This window comes from Lutra lutra, chromosome 10 (assembly GCF_902655055.1).
Source record: "Lutra lutra chromosome 10, mLutLut1.2, whole genome shotgun sequence".
NCBI lineage: Eukaryota > Metazoa > Chordata > Mammalia > Carnivora > Mustelidae > Lutra > Lutra lutra.
The window spans coordinates 10403948-10423694 of NC_062287.1; the positions used below are offsets into that span (position 1 = coordinate 10403948).

General features: G+C 40.2%; 1 protein-coding gene across 1 annotated transcript in view; it reads right to left on the reverse strand.

Annotated features, from left to right (window-relative positions):
- ZW10 (zw10 kinetochore protein) overlaps nt 1–19340 on the reverse strand; it is a 33561-nt gene extending 14221 nt beyond the window's left edge. Inside the window, exons 1-7 of the mRNA XM_047692675.1 lie at nt 19137–19340; nt 16682–16816; nt 12130–12231; nt 11853–11930; nt 11545–11704; nt 10094–10246; nt 9488–9679 (exon numbers count right to left, since the gene is read on the reverse strand). Of these exons, the coding sequence (XP_047548631.1) occupies nt 9488–9679; nt 10094–10246; nt 11545–11704; nt 11853–11930; nt 12130–12231; nt 16682–16816; nt 19137–19241 (925 nt within the window). The 5' untranslated portion in view covers nt 19242–19340. The remainder of the gene's footprint in view (nt 1–9487; nt 9680–10093; nt 10247–11544; nt 11705–11852; nt 11931–12129; nt 12232–16681; nt 16817–19136) is intronic.
- Nucleotides 19341–19747: the final 407 nt, after the last annotated feature.

Here is a 19747-nt window from a genome sequence, read left to right on the forward strand (position 1 = left end):
TCAGTGCTCAGCTGAAGAGTCTGCACTGTATTACTGCCTGTACTCTACAACAATGAAGTATTAAGTCATCTACATTATGCAGTAATCATCTACTGCTAATCTACTGATCTGATTATATGACAAGCACTCAGAAGTTCTGTATGCCAAGTTGAAACTCATTTAGAATAAAATCCCAGTTCTTTAATAATAAACATCCTCTGTCATCTCTGCCTAGGATCTGCATGTTTATCCTAAGTAAAATATCAATAAACATCTTATATTACAGTGTAATACCTAACCTGGCAAACGGAATACTTCAATGCCTCTCTGTAATATATAGTAAGGTGGGTATTTTTTTCCCCCAGCACATTTTAATGGAGTTTTTAAAAATATAACATTAATTGAATAATCATAAAGAATCAGTGACCAATGTAGAGGGAAAAGGAACCATAAAAAAGACAAGCTATTTTTTTTTAAAGATTTTATTTGAGAGAGACAGAGATAGCCACAGAGATAGTGAGAGAAGAGATAAGGGGGGAGGAGAGGGACAAGCAGACTCCCCTCTGAGCAGAGACCCCCCCCCCACCCCTCCACCAACCTGGGACTCAATCCCAGGAACCTGGGATCATGACCCAGACTGAAGGCAGACACATCACCAACTGGGCCATTTAGGGGCCCCAAGAGACAAGCTATTTTTAACCTAGTTCCCATTCGCCAAGGAAGACCTTAGGGTATGAGAACCTTGAAAGAAAGTGAAGCGTATTATCTCAGAGCCTTGAGAACCTTACAACGTCTAAAGTCTACACCTGCACAGCCACCGTCCACATTTTGCTGCTGAGCACTGAGGAACGGAATTTTTTAAATTTTTAATCGATTTCAATTTCAGTTTAAAAATGGAGCCTGGGTGGCTCAGTTGGTTAAGCATCTGACTCTAGATTTCTGCTCAGGTCACGATCTCGGGTTGTGAGATGGAGCCCTGCATCTCTCTCCCTCTCCCTCTGCCCCTTACCCCGCTTGCATACTCTCTCTCTCTAAACAAACAAATTAAAAATAAATAAACAAAATCCTTTTTTTAAAAAATGGAAGCAAAAGTGTGTGATTATAGAGGTAGCACAAAGCAGCTGTGGTGCTAGAACAGTCCGTATCCTGATTAAGGTGGTGGCTACAGGAATCTATGTGTGGTGAAACTACACAGAACTACACACACACACACACACACACAACACACAGGAGTGCAGGTAAAACCGGTGAAATCGGAGTAAGTTCTGTGAATTGGACCATCGTCAGTTTGGTGGGTTTGATATTGTGCTATAGGTACACAAGATGTTAACACTGAGGAAAATGGCGGAAGGGTACCTGGGACCACTGTACGTTTTTTCAATAAAACTCTTAAAGTAAAAGAAAAAAAGGAAGTAGTATAGTTTTCTGTTAAGGACAGCTTCGTTATTTCAATAAGACTGCAATGTCACTTGAACCACTGTACCACGTAAGCAATTACGTTGTCTGTACCACTCAAGGCTGGCACACACATCATTTCCAGAACAGCACATGAACACATCACCAATCCTGTCCGTGTAAACAGATTCATTCCATTCGAATTATTTTTTTTCTATGCACCAATGTAACACTGTAATGCATTTATTTAAATATTTATGCATACAGCACAAGCGACAATGGTACCTATATAAACTGTAAAAGGCAATTAAATAGAAATATTTACCTTGTTAATCATGGTAGAATTATTTTTCTAACTTTAAGAAAAATAACTACGGACAAGGTGTACTACCGATGAAGAATTAAGTGAAGATGCAAAAGCGAGTAGAATCATGGGAACAGTAAAGGAAAAAAAGAGAGACTGGAAGAAAATATGTCACAAATTTCACAATAAATGGCAGCTTCAACTTACTAACACAGAGCAAAACAAAAAAAACTGTCCTTCTTTTTAAGATAATAAAGTAAACAATATTAAGAGATATTTTCAGCTAATATCAAACAATTTCACCATACTACGAAAAAGTATTCTTATTTTAGTTTTTTATTAAGAAAGGGTACTGAGTTTTGTCATATTTTCCATATCTAACGATGTAACCCCTTTTAATATGCTGACATAATAAACTGGTTGATAGCTTTCTTATGCTAAACACCTCTGTACTCCTAGAATAAACAATGCCTCCTTTTTAAAGGTACTGTTGAATTTAATTTACATATTTTGTAAATGTTTCCATTTATAAGCCAAAGGTAAAATCAGTCAACAATGTCTTCCCTGTGTGTAAACTATCATTATTACATTTTGGCATTAAGTTTATTCTGTTTGGGTTTTTTTGGTTTGGGTTTTTTTGAGATTTGATTTATTTGAGAGAGAGAAAGCATAAGAGAGAGCATGATTGGGGGGGGCAGGGAGAGAGGGAGAAGCAGGGTCCCCCAGTGAGCAGAGCAGCGAGCCCAGTGCGGGACTCAACCTCAGGACCCTGGGATCACGACCTGAGTGGAAGGCAGACACGTAAGTGACTGAGCCACCCAGGCACCCCTATACTGGTTTTTAAAAACTTAAGCAGAACATACTCATCTTTGTTTCTAATGACCAAAAGAGTTTAACACAGGATTATCTATAAACTGAAACAGACACAGAATTTAGCTATAAACTTTTGTGCCTAATGGTGGCCTTCTTAGTGGCCAAGTCTTTAACAACCTTTCAAATTTCTTCTATGATTATTTGTATGCTCAGAGTTTCTGCTCCTTGGTAAAAATCTGTAATTGAGGGGCGCCTGGGTGGCTCAGTGGGTTAAGCTGCTGCCTTCGGCTCAGGTCATGATCTCAGGGTCCTGGGATCAAGCCCCGCATCGGGCTCTCTGCTCAGCAAGGAGCCTGCTTCCTCCTCTCTCTCTGCCTGCCTCTCTGCCTGTTTGTGATCTCTGTCTGTCAAATAAATAAATAAAATCTTAAAAAAAAAAATCTGTAATTGAACTTTCTAGAAAATCATTCATGGGAAAAGCTATGTTGAAGCCTTAAACCCCCAAGGTGACTGCATTTGGAGGCAGGGCCTGGCCTTTAAAGAAGCAATTAAGGTTACATGAGGTCATTAGGGAGGGGCTCTAATCCAGTGTGACTAAGTGTCCTTATAAGAAGAGGAAGAGACACCAAGGATGCACTCGGAGAGCCCACCGAGAAGGCTGTCTGCAAGGCAAGGAGAGCGGGCTCAGAAGAAACCAAATCTGCTAATACCCTCAGCTTGCACGCCCAGCCTCCAAAACTGTGAGAAAATCGGTTTCTGTTAAGTCACACAACCTATGGCATTTTGTTATGGTGGGCCCCAGCAAACCAATACAATATTCATATAAGGGACTGCTTTCTTTTTTATAAAAATGGGTTCATGCCATAGATTTTATACTTTTTTAAAAATCACTTAACAACAGATCATAGCCATCTCTTAAGTCAACATAGCTAGCTCTACTTCATTTCTTTCCCATAGCTATAAAATGTACCATAGTATGGCTCAAACATAAGTTATATAACCATTTCTCAAATGAGGCCCAGTCCAGTGTGCAAGGATACATTACTCACACACACAAACATAAAGCCTACTGATATCACTTCTGTAAAGAATTAAAAAGTGGAATACCTAGCTCAAAGGAATGCATATTTTAGATTTTACTATACATACTCTATAGTAGAGCTTCATATTATTTTCTACAAAGCACTGACAGAAAGCAATGAAGGAGACTATCGTTCCACTTTCTTGCCAGAAGTGTCTCCCACAGAATCTCTTAATGTCAGCCCTAAAGATCACAGCTCCCCTTGAGGGTGTGATTTCCATTCCTCTACTAGGGAGGGTAAGCAACACATTTTTAGGTTTATTAACAAATTGCACCTTTTCTTCCATGAGTTGCCTATTCAAATTTTTTGCCTATTTGTCTATTCATGTTCTTTTTCTTTGGAAAAATGTCCTTATACTAACGCCTTATCTGTCAAACATTTTACAAGAATTTTCTCCCAGTTCACTATTGTCTTTTGACTTCATTTACAGGATTGTTTGGCACACGGAATTTAACATGTATACACAGTCAAATTTCTCGGTCCTTCCCTTTACGCCTTCTGAGCTTCCTCAGCTCATTTACAGCTCCTGAATTTTCTTCTAACATTTTTATTGTTGTTGTTGTTGTTCCACATAGAGGGCTTTAATTCATCTTGAATTTACTTCGGCATAAGTATGAAGCAGGAATCTAACTTTGCTTTATCGCATAGCCAGCCAATTTTGCTAGCACTATTACTAAATGAACTATCTGTCCCACTAAATTGAAATATGACTTTGATGAAACATCAAGTTCTCATTTATCCTGGCTCTACTTCTGGACTCTTGCATTCCACTGATTTCCTTGAACCAAGAACATGGTTTTAATTTTAAAATTATCCCACGAGTGTTTCTTAAATCTTTATTGGCAATTCTCCAAATCTATTTTTGATAAGCTTTAGAGTAATTTATTGAGTTTGAAAATATATTTGGCTAGAAAAGTATTAGATTTATAGACTGTTTTGGAATGAACTGACAATTTTATGAGACTTCTAATCCACAAAAGCCACCTTTTATTCAGGTCTTAATTTATGTCCTTCAAAGTTTTATGGTTTTCTTCACATATGTCCTCCTCTTTTCTCTTATTATAACTTATCTTTATGAATTGTATAGATTTTGTTAGCATTATAAATATCTTTATTTTTAATATAATTGATTATTATTAGTGCACCAAAATGTTACTGATTTTTATATCCTCATACTGTATCTAAATAATTATTAAATTTTATACAATAAATTAAAATTAAAGATAAAGAAGAAGTATAATTTAGATTAAATTATAGGGGCGCCTGGGTGGCTCAGTCGTTGAGCGTCTGCTTTCCACTCGGGGCATGATGCCAGGGTTCTGGGATCGAGCCCCAAATTGGGCTTCCTGCTGGCGGGAGGCCTGCTTCTCCCTCTCTCACTCTCCCTGTTTGTGTTCCCTCTCTGGCTGTGTATCTCTCTGTCAAATATAGAAATAAGATCTTAAAAAAAAGAAACCTTAAAAAATTAATTAAATTATGAATTTAATATGATTTATAATCGTATTAACTATAAAAGTTTTACCAGAGTCTTTTGGTTCTTATGTGTGCAATTATATCATTTATACATAAAGATAATTGCTTCTTTAAATATTCATACTTATTTTCATTTTTTCTTCTTTGCATTAGCACAACCCCTAAAAAATAATACTAAATAATGGTAGTATGCATTCCCGATTTATAACTGGTTTTAATGGAAATAAATCCTTCTTTTTTTTTTTTTAAGGTTTTATTTATTTGACAGAGAGAGACAGTGAGAAAGGGAACACAAGGAGGGGGAGTGAGAGAGGGAGGAGCAGGCTTCCCGCAGGGAGCCCAATGTAGGGCTCAGCCCAGGACCCTGGGATCATGACCTAAGCTGAACGCAGAAGTTTAACGACTGAGATATGCAGGCGCCCCAAGTATTTAATCCTTTAATAGAATGCCTGTTGTTTGCTTTTTAGAATCAGTTAGTTTTAAAACCAATCATTCAAGAAAATTCAATACAATAAGTATAACATAATTAAGTGATCTATTACATAGCTATATAATTTACTTAATCATTTACCTATTCTTCAAAATTTCATTACTTTCCAGTATTTCAGCATTATAGGTAACATTATGATGAGCAACCTTATATATAGCTTTATATATTTAAGATTATTTCTGTAGGGCAGACTCCCATAAGTTGAAATCTTGGTTCAAAGGATTTAAACATATTAAGGCTTTTTATATATTTTGCCAAATTCTTTCCAAATGAATTTTCTTTTTCCTCTTTTAAAAACTCCTTTGTGAGAGGTGCTTAGGTGGCTCAGTAGGTTAAAGCGTCTGCCTTCAGTTCCAGTCATGATTCCAGGATCCTGGATCAAGCCCCGCATCTCAGCTCCTCACTGAGCCAGAAGCCTGATTCTCCCTCTCTTTCTGGCCCCTCCCCCTGATCATGCTCTCTCTCTCTCTCTGGCAAATAAATAAATAAAATCTTAAAAAAAAAAAATTAAGGGGCACCTGGGTGGCTCAGTTGTTAAGCTTCTGCCTTCAGCTCAGGTCATGATCCCAGGGTCCTAGGATCGAGCCCTGCATCAGGCTCCCTGCTCGGCAGAGGCCTGCTTCTCCCTCTCCCACTCCCCCTGCTCGTGTTCCCTCTCTCGCTGTGTCTCTCTCCGTGTCAAATAAATAAATAAAATCTTAAAAAAAAAAATTAAATAAAAAAATAAAAGCTTCTTTGTGTACACCTGAAATTAATTTAACATTGTAGGTTAAACATAAAAATGAAACTAAATAAATAAAATTTAAAGAAATAAAAGCTCCTTTGTCATTGGTATAATAATGCTTTCTAATAAAGAAAAGTTTGAAGGAAAAATACAGATTTAAAAAGGTGAAAAGAAGAGCATATAACCAAAGGCAAACATAAGAGAAAGGGCAAAAGCCCTTAGGAAGTTTCAGAATAACTAAAATCCAAAGAAAATAGAGGATTCCAAAAAGAACTAAGGACTCAAAATGGAATTTTCAGGTTATATTTAGATCAAGAAGACGAAGGAAGGGAATGAATGCTGACTGACAGGTATCAAAGAGAACAAAAAATTCCTGAACTCACTCTGATACCCTCTTCTTTGTCAAAGACAGTGATATCTAAACCAGAGGGGAAGGAATAAATAGTAAAAGAGAAACTAGAGCCTAAAATGCATAAAAAGAGATTAGAAAAGCACCTGGCAACACTAAGTGAGCTGTCTTCTGCTCTGAATATCCTAGATATCAGAAAACTTACAAAAGAACAACAGTTCTAGTACTGATTAATTTAATGGAGCAAAGTAAAATTGTAAAGAGGTCCATGCCAGAACTCCCCAGAGCACCCTCTGACTGTGACTCAGGCAACAATGTCATTGCTGACTCAGATTAAACTACATGCAAGCTTGTGTATCCATTATGCCCGTGACATGAAAGGGAAAGGACAGGAAACAAATTGCAAAATTTTATCAGGTAAAATTTAACAAAGATTAATGTTAGTTCCAAAAAGTCAAATCTAAGATGGGAGAGCAGCAGCTTGCATTGCATTAAGTATGACACAGGATTTTCGTTTGGATTGAGCTCAGTGAGTTAACTGTGTAATAAATAAAAAGCCTTTGGCTATACTCACAGAAGCACAGAACTGAGAATGAGGCCATGAATGCTCCCAAACTACGCTGAATTAGTTCACACTATACCTATAAAAGCTTGTCCTCTTCTGAACATCATACTTTAATAAGACTACAGAAGAAATGGAATATATTCATAGAAGAGCAATGAAACTAAGAACTTAAAACATTATTCAAAAAAAAAAAGAGAAAACCTGAGGATGTTTATACTGGTGGTAAGATAGATAGAAAGGAAGTAACAGCTACTGAAAAGAGTTTAAAAGTCCATCAGATGTAATGGGAATTTAACAAGTTCTATATACTAAACACAGTAGAAATAGCATCAACAAAGCAGGCATTACAGAGCACTGTATTTTGAACAAATTTTTTAAACAACTACCTTGAAGATTCAATTTGCAATATGTAGGTTTTGCTAATAGTAATTAGGAGACATGATTTTTTTTTTAATTTTTTATTTTTTCAGCATAACAGTATTCATTATTTTTGCACCACACCCAGTGCTCCATGCAATCCGTGCCCTCTACAATACCCACTACCTGGTGCCCCCAACCTCCCACCCTCCACCCCTTCAAAATTCTCAGATCATTTTTCAGAGTCCATAGAGGAGACATGATTTTTAAAAAAACAAACAGAACTCCATACAAATCAGAGCTGCCCAGAGGCAGGGCAGAATGCGTCAAGAGGAAGGGACCTCCCCCTCACTAACAGTGCTCAGGCTGGCTATGTGACCCAGAGAGACTCGAGCATCTGAGATCTCTGATTCCTTCCAATCCTTGGATACTTTGTTTATTTGTACCTATGTATTATTTCCCTAAGTGAAGGAACAAGAAAACTACCTTGGATTTTTGCAGTTTACACAAGTCTAAAGACTCCTTTTTTTCTTCTCTGCTACTGTTAAAACTAGAACCAATTCCTTCCTTTACACAGAAATTATTTTATGTCAATAAACTAAATGACTGCCAGGAAAGCATACAAACAACACCAGCATTTTTTTTTTTTTTTTTATTTGACAGAGAGATCACAAGCAGGCAGAGAGGCAGGCAGAGAGAGAGGAGGAAGCAGGCTCCCCGAGAGAGCAGAGAGCCCGATGCAGGGCTCGATCCCAGGACTCCCAGATCATGACCTGAGCCGAAGGCAGCGGCTTAACCCACTGAGCCACCCAGGTGCCCCAACACCAGCATTTTTTAACTTTTTTCTACATCAAGAATGTTTGACTATTCAGTAAGACAACTGAGAAAAGCATAAAGAAGGTAGTCAAAATAAACAAATAAATATTTTTTAAAAAGAAGGTAAATCGGGTAACTAAAAAACAATATTAAAACACCAGAAAAACTTTAGTAGTATGACAACCAAAAAAATTATTCAAAGAAATACAGAAATTGGCTATTTCAATCGTGAATATATAAAGATCTAAACCATAGGCTAAAATGGAATGTAATTTATTTATGTTAAATCTGGTTTGTTTCTATCAGATTAATGGAGATTTTCCTACTGAAATACATAGAACTTGGTTCAGGCTGCCTGGGGGGGCTCAGCTGGTTAAGCGTCTGACTCTTGATTTTGGCTCAGTCATGATCTCAGGGTTTTAAAATTGAGCCTGTACTGGGTTTGGAGCCTGCTTAAGATTCCCTCTTTCTCTCTTTCTGTCCCTACCCCCACATCTCTCTTTGTCTCGCTCTCTAAAAAACAAACAAAAAACAATACTCATGGAGGACAAGGGGAGATGGAGAGGAGAAGGCAGTTGGGGGAAATTGGAAGGGGAGGTGAACCATAAGAGACTATGGACTCTGAAAAACAATCTGAGGGGTGTGAAGGGGCGGGGGGTGGGAGGTTGGGAGAACCAGGTGGTGGGTATTAGAGAGGGCACGGATTGCATGGAGCACTGGCTATGGTGCAAAAACAATGAATACTGTTACGCTGAAAATAAATTAAAAAAAAAATACTAAAAAAAAAACCAAAAAACAATACTTAGTTCATCTCTGCTTCTCCCATAATTAAAGTAAGAGTCCCAAAGTGTGATGTTACTGGAAGTCCAGTGAGAGAAGTATATCCTAAATTTCAACTAAATGTTACAAATACAGAATCTGGGGTAGCACTGGTGACCCTATTTTCAATATAGGGAAGAAAATGAATGTAAAGCAGAGCAGGAAATAGGCAGGTGATTGGCATCATTTACTCACCTCCAATCCTCCAAACATCCTTATTAGGGGCATTTTTATCTACTTTAAAATAATGTTTGCTTTTAAATACAATATCCACTTTTCCCAGACATAAAAATAGAAAAGCACAACCTTGGAGATACAGACCTAGAAGTTGTTTCTGGAGCATTTCCAGTACTAGTCTGATCTTCGCAAAAACCTCAGACGGTGACGGATGTTCCAAGTCAGTCATCACAGATTCAAAACGAATAATAATGATGTTGGGCTGGCTTTCTATAACGGCATGAAGGGATGGGCAAGATGCCAGAGGCCTAAGGATATACTTCAGCAGCATCTGACCTGAAAAATTATATGAACATTCATCACAAATCACTGGAACAAACTTTGAAAAAAAGCAAGCATGCCCCCTCACCACCAAAAAAGATCTTTGAACCCAACCATAAAAATACATATCCTGTGACATCACACACCACTAATGAATGTACAGATTTTTATTTAAATCATTCAAAAAGTCAAATTAAATAAATAACAGTAGCTAGTTTAAAAAAAGGAAAAAAGGAAAGTCAAGAAAGGATCCAAGCCCTTAATAAAAAGGGTAGTATTTATGAGAATTCCATCTGATGAATCTTAAGGTCAAACCCTAGGATCCATCATCAATATTATCTAGAGAATATTTTATAAATCTCCCTGTCATTCCTTTAACACTAAACATTCTGAGATGTCACGAAAATGAAACAAAGTAGTATGCCTTACCAAATGATTTAAGCTTCATTTGTAGCTCCCCAAGAGTAGAAAATGCCAAGAGGACAGAACTGATTGGTGGTACAGGTGTCTTCTCTTCCTTCTGAGACTGTTCAATGCATAAATGAAGTTCTGTTTGCAGGCAAGATTCCAAGTTGCTGGTATCTAAGAAAAAGGAGGAAAACATCAGCTGTCTCAGCGATGCAAGATATTTCCTCTTCTACTCCTCAGAGCTCATTCTCTACTGCGATTCCTAAATATGTGGTTTTATTACAATACACTTCTAATGTAACCAAATTTTAATTATGACATACGTGTCGTTGGCACCACTTTAAAACAGGAAATGACTGTATATTATATAGTCATATTCACAGAATATGAATATTCATATTGATATATTCATAGAATCAAACTAAGTGCAAAAGCAAGACGTGCCTAATAAATGCTTATTAAATAGGTATTGAATGGAGGTAAGGAATGACAAGTAAGGTCCTCATTTCACTGAAGACCTCTTTTTAATGCTTCCTTGAGTACAGAGAAGAGTCTGCCTAGTAAGTTTAACAAGAAGGGTGTATTATAACAAAGAATTAACATGCCTGCTATCTTCTCTTAATTTTATTCTGCCTGCAAATAGAGTCCAAAATTTTCTAGAGGACTTCCTTCGAAATACCTGGAATACATATGTGCGTGTGTGTCTATATACATACACACATATTTAATGAATCTGAAGGCCTTAGTGGGAATGGGAAAGGGGTTGGGGGAGACTAAAACAAACTAAATTTCAATACTAGAAAATATGCCAGGTGTAATGACATGTCCTCTCCATATATTCTCAGGGCTTTGCTATGTGTAAACAAGACATCAAAGGCTCACACCTAGCAGTGAGCAGAGAGCCCCAGAGCCAAGCAGCGTAAAGCAAAGCCAGGCCAAAGTAATTCTATTTTTTTCATCTTGCAAAGCACCCCGTATCTCATGATTTTGCCACCGTTTTTTTCCCCCAAGGACTGAGAAAAACTGAGAAAAACCCCTGTCCCACTGAGTCCCCTGCCTTCTTTCCTCACCAAGAGAGAAAACGGATGAACAGCTCTTCAAAGCTTCCTGGCCAAGGTAAATGGCAGGGATTGGGGCTGTTGGCAACCGGTGTACCTACAATGCAGTGGAAACTCTGTGTGGTCTTTAACTGCTACTGCCTCCTCCACTGCACCCTCATCACATGACTCCCAGCCACCCAATCATCTCCCCCTGCTGTGCTCCTTCCTCCAGAAGGGAACAGAGAGAGACGGAAGGGAGGTAAAGTGAGGAGCTAGTCCTAACATGCATTCTGCTTAGCAGGAGAACTCGGTGCAGTGGAGACTGAGAAATGAAACCTCCTTATCCACCAATATAAAATACTTAGAATACATTCAGAGGCCACACTGGTTCAGGCAGATTAAGCAAAGCAGTCCACCTGAGGTCAGCAGCACCTTTTGATGGCGGGAACTTCCACACAATCAGCTTCTGCCACTCTTCTCCAAGGTGATAAAGGATGTTCTGTTTCTGTATTGTGAGCTCCATGCTGAGAGATTTCAACATTTTTAAATCAAGGCATTTTCTGGATTTCAGTAACTTCAAGCATTTCTGTGCCTGGCAGTGAAATGGAGTCATCATTAGACATTCCATCTGGACTCAGGGTAAGGAGAAGGTATTGGTATAAAAGGAATACGTGGAACACAAAATTTACTAAAACCAAGAACAGTACTGATTGCTGGTACTATGGAGAAACGTTCAGTACCTCTTCCAGACACTGAGCCGCAGTGACATACTTCTTCTCCGTTAATGCGCAATTGTATTCTTCAATAGCAGCAGAAAACTAAAACGATAAACACATCTATCAGGTATTTCATTTTATATATCCCATTATTTCAAGTCTGTCTGCTTGTTTGTTTTTAAAATACAAAAAAAAATCTTAGAATCGGAGGTATACACATTTAATAATTAATCGGAGGCCAACTGGAAAAAAATTACTTTCTCACCAGCAAAACACTCAAGTTTGAGTTGAGTTTACTGACCTGCTGCAGCTGCTTAAGCAAACTTAAGACAACTGAGTCTCTTTCCAACTGTTGCTTCAAGTCGGTAAATTCAGCTGTTGATACATGAAGATCCCGGCGAACCTAATCCACACATCAAAGGTAAGTACTCTTAAGTTATACTATATCCAAGAAATAAAACATTCAGAGCTGAGCAATAAGCTTTATTAGGTGAACATAAAATTCATACCGAAACTTAAAGGCTGGTTAGGATTGGAAATAACAACAACAACAAAATCACAGAACGCACTGGGAAGAGATCTTAAGCGGTTCACTTAGTCCAAACCATTGCCCTACGCAGCAGTTCCCACTGCCATCAACACAACAGGCTCATGGCACCATCTAGCCTTAATTTGAACCGTATTTTTCACCAGAGAGCTCACCCACCTGGATGACTAGAGGGGTATCCCCACTGCCAAGTGACAACTCATTCTACAGCTGATAGCTCTCACCATTAGAAAGATTTTATGCTGAATCAGAATCCACCTCCCATTCTGTCCTGCCTTTACAGGTGCAAAGTCCCTTCTTTTCTGTATCTCTACCTCTTCCTAATTCATTTTTCATTCATGAAAGACACACTCGATACCCACTAGAGCAAGGCTCCTTCCTTCAGGTTTGAACATGCTGAAATTTCCTCCATCTTTGAGGAAAAACTCCCTCCACCTCAGCTACCCCATTTCTCAGTGGTTACCTTGTTTTTCTCCTCTCTCTCACAAACAAGCCTCTTGCAAGAGTGACCCATGTTCAATGTCTTTACCTTCTCATTTCTCATTCATCCTACAACTCACCGAGATCTGGTCTCTATCCCCACCATTTCATCAAAATTATTCCAAAATAGTGCCCCAAACACCAATCAATTCCTTGTTGCTAAATCCAAAGCAAACATCGTCAGTGTTTAACTATTTATGAGTACAGTTCCTTTCCTTCCCTTAGTTCCCTGAAATTATTCTCCACTGATTTTCCTCCTTGTTCTCTGGCCATTCATTTTCTTCAGGGAGCTTCATTTTCCCTCTGACCACTTCATACAGACTGACAGTCCTCTCTCCCTGGCCCTCCTCCTACTCTGAACCAGTGGTTCTCAAAAAATAATTGTATTTTTTCCCCCACTCCCATCTAGGGATATCTGGTAGTGTCTGGAGACGTTTAGGTTGTCACAACTGAGGGAGTTCTACTGGCATCTAGGGAGTACACGCCAGAGATACTGTTAACTACCCCACAAGGCACAGGATAGCCCACCACAACAAAGAACTATCCAGCCCCAAATATCACCAGTACTGACTGAGCTGAGAAACCCTGCGCTATACACCCTCTCTGGACAATCAGTGGCTCACGGCTTCCATTTCTAAAGACTCCTATCTCAAGTCCGCATCACCTTCCTAGGCTCCAAACATGTATATGGATGGGTCATGTGTAAATTGTCCACTAACAGCCGTTTTCCCGTTCCCAACAGTAACAGCACATGGCTATCCGATGAGACTCTCTCAGTGGAGCATGACCACGTGTCTAAGATCTCACCAATGAAATACAAGCAGAAGTGATATGCACCATTTCCAAGTCTGAGTCAAGCAAACAGATGTGCCTCCTCTGTGCCCTCTCTTTGTTCTTAACCTCTGTACAAAACACTCAGTCTGCCCACTGCTGTGAGTAATAAACTGTCTTTCATCTCTCACCCAAGGAGTCTCATGTCTTCTAGTGGCGTCCATGAAACTGTGGCAGACTAACTAGCTAACTTGCAAGTAGATTAAAATCTCAGATCCCCTCACAGTTCTTGACTGTGTAGAATTGGCCTGGCAGCCCAGACTACTGCATTAAAAACCATTTGAGCCACTGCATTTCAAGGACTGCCTCTCCCTCACTCTCTCTCGCTCTCTCGTTTCATTTCTTTTTGAAGTCTAGCCTTCATCTTTATACACTCCACCTGGGCAGCTCCATTTGCATAGCTCACAGGCACCCCACAAAAACCTACTCCTTCTCGAGATTCTCTATTTCAGTGAATGGCACATCAGTGACTTTGTTCTCCATGATCCTTCACTCCCCACATCAAGTCCCAAAGATCCCACCTCTTAAATGTCACTAGGATTCATCCTCATCCTATTCTCCATCCTCCATCCATGGCCACTGACTTTACAGCAGGCCCTGTTCTTTCTTCCCTGATTAGTTTAACTGCCTCCTAATGCTTTAACTGCCAGCTCATTTCCCTGTCTCATGCTCAAGTCCTTTCTTCAAGTTGCCAGCAGAATGGGATTCTGAAAATTCAAATCTGATGCCATCAAGATAATGTCCACAAGGTCCTTGCTTACCTTTCTAGTCTCATCTCCTGTCCCTTCCCACCAAGCTCTCTAAACATGAGTCATATGGAATCCTCGCCCCTCTCTGAAAGCATCATCTCTCCATTCCATCTATGTCTCTTTTAACGTTGTCCCCAGTGTCCACCTAAAATGCTCTTCCTTCCTCTTTGCCTAACTACCTATCACTTGAGGTTTTGGTCTGATGCTATTTCCTACAGGAAGCCAAGCTCAGCTATATTTTCCCTCCATTTGAATTATTCCTATTTAATGGGTATCATACTATTTTAGTCATCTACATTAGGCATGAGATTCACACTTTGAAATTAAAAAAACCATCATTTCTGTTCAGTAACCAGCACATTATCTGGCGCCTTGCAGATGTTCAGTAAGCATACCAAATGACTGAGTGAATCTCTTTATAATATCTACCTATTAAATCTCATTTTCATTCTCCAGCCCTAAGTTTCAATCTTACTAGGGCTGAACGCCCTCGGTTTCTCTCACCATTCTTCTAATGACAAAATGTTTAAGTATGGACCTTCTCATTTAGACCAGGCACCTTGCAAAATGCAACCACCAGAACTGAATAAATTTCACCAACCATAATCTGGTCAGCTAAAGGTATAGACAGGACCCTCTTGTTCCACACACTGCACTTCTAATAGTACAGTCTAAGACTGACTATTGACTCACAGATCAATCAACTAATTACAAATATACTTTGAAAATACTATTTGAACTGTGCCAGAATTGTAGAGGAACAAATTTGTTTTTATTAAAACCTCGAATCAGAATGATTGATGAACTGGCTGTTAAACAGATTTTCTAGGTACCTAGAAATCCCCATTTGTGCCTGAAGTTTTATACAGAACTTTTAAAAAACACATCTGCTCACTTTCCTTCTTTAGAAAATCACATAGAGAGAAAAGACTTGGGTGTCTTTCCTTGAGGACTTTGAAAACATTTCACCATCTTGATCTGAGATAACAATGAGCCCTGCCCAATAACTTAGCAATAGACAGAGAAGGCCTCTAAGATTATACTTGTTTAAACCTCTAATATCACTGCTTTCCTTACTTCAAATGACTATGTCTCCTAAAAGTAAAATACAGGGAAAAAACTCCTGGTGAAATAATACATGTGAAAAATGGTTTTTTTTGTTTTTTTGTGTTTTTTTTATTAAACATTTTTATTTATTTATTTGACCGAGAGAGATCACAGTTGACAGAGAGGCAGGCAGAGAGAGAGAGAGAGAGGGAAGCAGGCTCCCTGCTGAGCAGAGAGCCCGATGCGGGACTCGATCCCAGGACCCCGAGATCATGACCTGAGCCGAAGGCAGCGGCTTAACCCACTGAGCCACCCAGGCGCCCCGTGAAAAATGTTTTTAAAATTACAAAGTGATGGGGGCGCCTGGGTGGCTCAGTGGGTTAAAGCCTCTGCCTTCGGCTCAGGTCGTGATCCCGGGGTTCTGGGATCCAGCCCCGCATCGGGCTCTCTGCTCAACAGGGAACCTGCTTCCCTTCCTCTCTCTCTGCCTACCTGTGATCTCTGTCTGTCAAATAAATAAATAAAATCTTAAAAAAAAAAAAATTACAAAGTCACTATTTTTGTTTCCAGATTGGCTTGTTTTTGTGATGACAGCACTCCAGCAAACACGGTAAGCATTTCTAAATAGCACCAGACCTTGCCTAAGAAGCAGAGCAAGCACTGACCCAACACAGTGACATGACACAAGACAGGCAAGGATTCTTGGCGTGTCCACGTAAAGAGGCTCAATGACAAGCAACAGAGTGGTTGTAATTGGCAAATCAAGCCAATTTTCCAGGAGTAGGCCAAATGACCAAGATTATGCTGAGTCTGGAAAGTGTGGAGGCCAGCCACAGATGTAAGAGAATGCTAGCCATGAAGAGATGCAAACATTTTAAACTAAGAGACGAGAAAAGGCCAGATGATTCAGCTTTATTTTGAAGACAGTAAAATTCTACGATTATTTTTTTAATTTACAAAGTGCTACTCAAATGCAAAGTTTTGCTATGAAAATTGTTCATAGTTCTAGAAAATATTTCTATTTTAAAATCGAAAGTTACTCTAAAGGTATCTAATGCAACTTCCAATGACCAATAAGGAAGGAAAGTGAGGTCTGAAAAACTTACACACAGAGTTGAAATGTCTTAGGACTCAAGAAACCTAACTACTACAAACTACTAGAAACTACAAACCAAACCAATATAATGAACCATTTTTACCTCACTCTCTATCCTGGATTTCAGCAGGTCAATGTCCTCAGATAGCTTATCCACTTGGGTAACCAGGTCCTGGGCACTCTGCATGCTAGGCAGGAATTCACTATACTTCTTGCTGATCATAGTGCACACCTCACCCTATAAAATAAGACAGAAGAATTACAGTGGGATGAGTAGAGAATGCTATTAAAAATATACAGCTATGGGGCGCCTGGGTGGCTCAGTGGGTTAAGCCTCTGCCTTCAGCTCAGGTCATGATCTCAGGGTCCTGGGATCGAGTCCCGAATCGGGCTCTCTGCTCAGCAGGGAGCCTGCTTCCCTCTCTCTCTCTCTCTCTCTGCCTGCCTCTCTGTCTACTTGTGATCTCTCTCTGTCAAATAAACAAATAAAATCTTAAAAAAAAAAATATACAGCTCATCTTTCATAAGGAATCCTCCATGTTGGAGCCTTCTTGCCAGTTACCCACACCCCTTTACTTTTCCTCCACGCCAATGGTTTTCTTTGAAAAACACATTCCTCCCACCCTTAAGGATCTTGTAACATTATTATGATGCAAGAACACAATGACCACCAAATTCCACCAGTCCTCAAAAGTTATACAAATGCTGGAAAAGAAAAGGAGAAGCCAGAAGTTCTTATATTAAACTAGATTAGCTCTGACTACAGCCACCAACTTTAATCATATAGCTACTAGAAAAAGAAAATGGATAAATTAAATCCACAATCTGTATACTTCAGTTCATGAATTTCTATTTTCTTGCTTATAAAATTTTAAGGCCTAATCTTAAAACTCTAACTTGAGCTGCATCAATAAAGAAATTATTGAATACTCTGCACTGAATGCTTTGGAAAATACCAGAAAAAAATTATGCCTGCCCACATATAAGTTATTTTTAAGCAGGAAAAATACTATACACTTAAGTAACCAGAATATAAAAATGTAATACAGGAAAAGAGTTACTGTCCTCCAGAAACACAAATGAGAAAGAGATCACCTCTGCTTGAGGGAAAAATGGACATACTTTTCACGCATGAAACTAGATTTGAGATAGGACATAAAAAATGGGTAGATGGGGCACCTGGGTGGCTCAGATGGTTAAGCATCTGCCTTTGGCTCAGGTCATGATCTCTAGGTCCTGGAATTGAGCCCCTCTTCGGGCTCCCAGCTCAACAGGGAGTCTACTTCTCCCTCTCCTTCTGCCTCACCCTCTGCTTGCTCTCTCTCTCTCAAATGAGTAAATAAAATCTTAAAAAAAAAAAAATGGGTAGAAACACTATAGGTAAAGATGAAAAAATGGCTACATAAGCAAAATCTGGGAAACAGGAAAAATACTGGGTCTGCTTTGAGCATAGAAAGTAATTGTCAGTTGGCTGAAGATCCAAGTTGGTGAAGGAAACCCAGTGAAAGGAAAGCTAGGTCCAGAACAGTAAGAGCCTTGAGTGCCATGCTAAGGTCGCTCCACAGTCTTTCCACCATATAAAAAGTGTTGAAAAACCCTAAACCCATGTTAAAGGAGAGATGGGGGTAACATGACTACTTACAAGTCAGGAAACCATTTTTGTAAAATCAGGGGTTGTTAGGAAGACCTACTTCTTGTGCCTTTATGACAGGGTTGCCAAACTTGCTCCCTGAAATCCAGACTTAACGCCAGACTTAAGTCCTCAATGAACCTTTCACAACTTCCAGACTTAAATCCAAACTTAACTTTAAATGAAATAACACTCAACTTTAAATGAAAGCCACAAAGATGTGAACAAATACTGGCAAGGGAAGGATACCAATACAGAGTGAAACTGTGAATGGAGATGTATTTTGGGGTTTGTATCAATCTCAAGGCAGCGGGGTCCACCGAAGCGTTTTTAGTATGTTTTACAACACTCAGAGCAGCCTCAAAGGACTTGGGGATGAAGACCAGAGTTTCATACACGTTGACAGACTGGAACAACAAAAATTTCAGAGGGAAGGACGGTATGATTCTCCCAAAGCTATTTTATTCATCAGCAAATGGCATAAAAAGGAGTGGGCGGGGGAGATAAACACAAATCAGGGAGGTGGTCCTGTCCGCATTTCTCTTCTCACCTGCAACCTCCCCGGACACCTCCGGGATTCCGGTCCCACCTCCCCTGCTGGTTTCCTCAGTCTTCCCGCAAAGCCCCCGACCCGACCGATCCCCACCCTAACCCCAGTGCCCAGCACTCCCGGGCCACCGCCTCCTCCTCCCCTAGGCTCCAGGCCTCCGCGCCTCCTCGCTCCCCAACCCCTGCCTGAGCTCTCCTCCGCTCCCCTCCCCAACCCACACACCTGCCGGTCCTCCCACTTCACGTTCTTCCCCCTCAGCCCCTACACCTGACTCTGCTCATAACCCCTCTCCCCGCCCTTAGCCCCCACTCCTTTCCCCGTCCCCACAAACGGACCCGTCGTCCCTTTTCAGTCAGCCTCCCGCTGCCCGGCCTTCACCTTGATCTCCTCCACCCGCCGGGTCAGGCGGCTGATCCGAGTGCCCAAATCCTCCTTCTCCAGCCTCCCGGAGTGTGCCAGAACCTCCGTCACGAAAGAAGCCATCGCCACGACAGGAACCAACACCGACGAGGTCACTATCCTGCGGCCAGCGCGGCAGCCCCAGTCCCGCCGGCGGGATTGGCGCGCGGCCTGCCGGGAAACTGAGCCTCGCGGGGCCCAGACTGTGGCTCTGAAGGCGAGGCCGCACTACAACTCCCAGCAGGCACCGGGACCGTCCTAGGTTGGAATTTCCACGGTGTCCCTTCCTGGCAAACTGGGGAAGACGCGTTTCTTTCCCTGGCTGTTTTCAAATAGTTTGTTCCCGCCTGCTTTTCGCTAGAAGAAATGAAATGTTTTTACTTAAAAACCAGTCCTAAATGAACCTTTCTCAACTTCAAAACGCTTAACTGAAATTTATCGAGCCGGAATACCGGAAGAACCCACCTTGATCTTTTTTCGTTAATTATTCACCCTTAAGGGCCGCAGCTGCCAGCAGAGTCTATATGAATAGAGCCCTCTGGAGTTGTGCAAATGAAGTGGCGTTACCTCATAAAAAAGTCTGCCTAAAT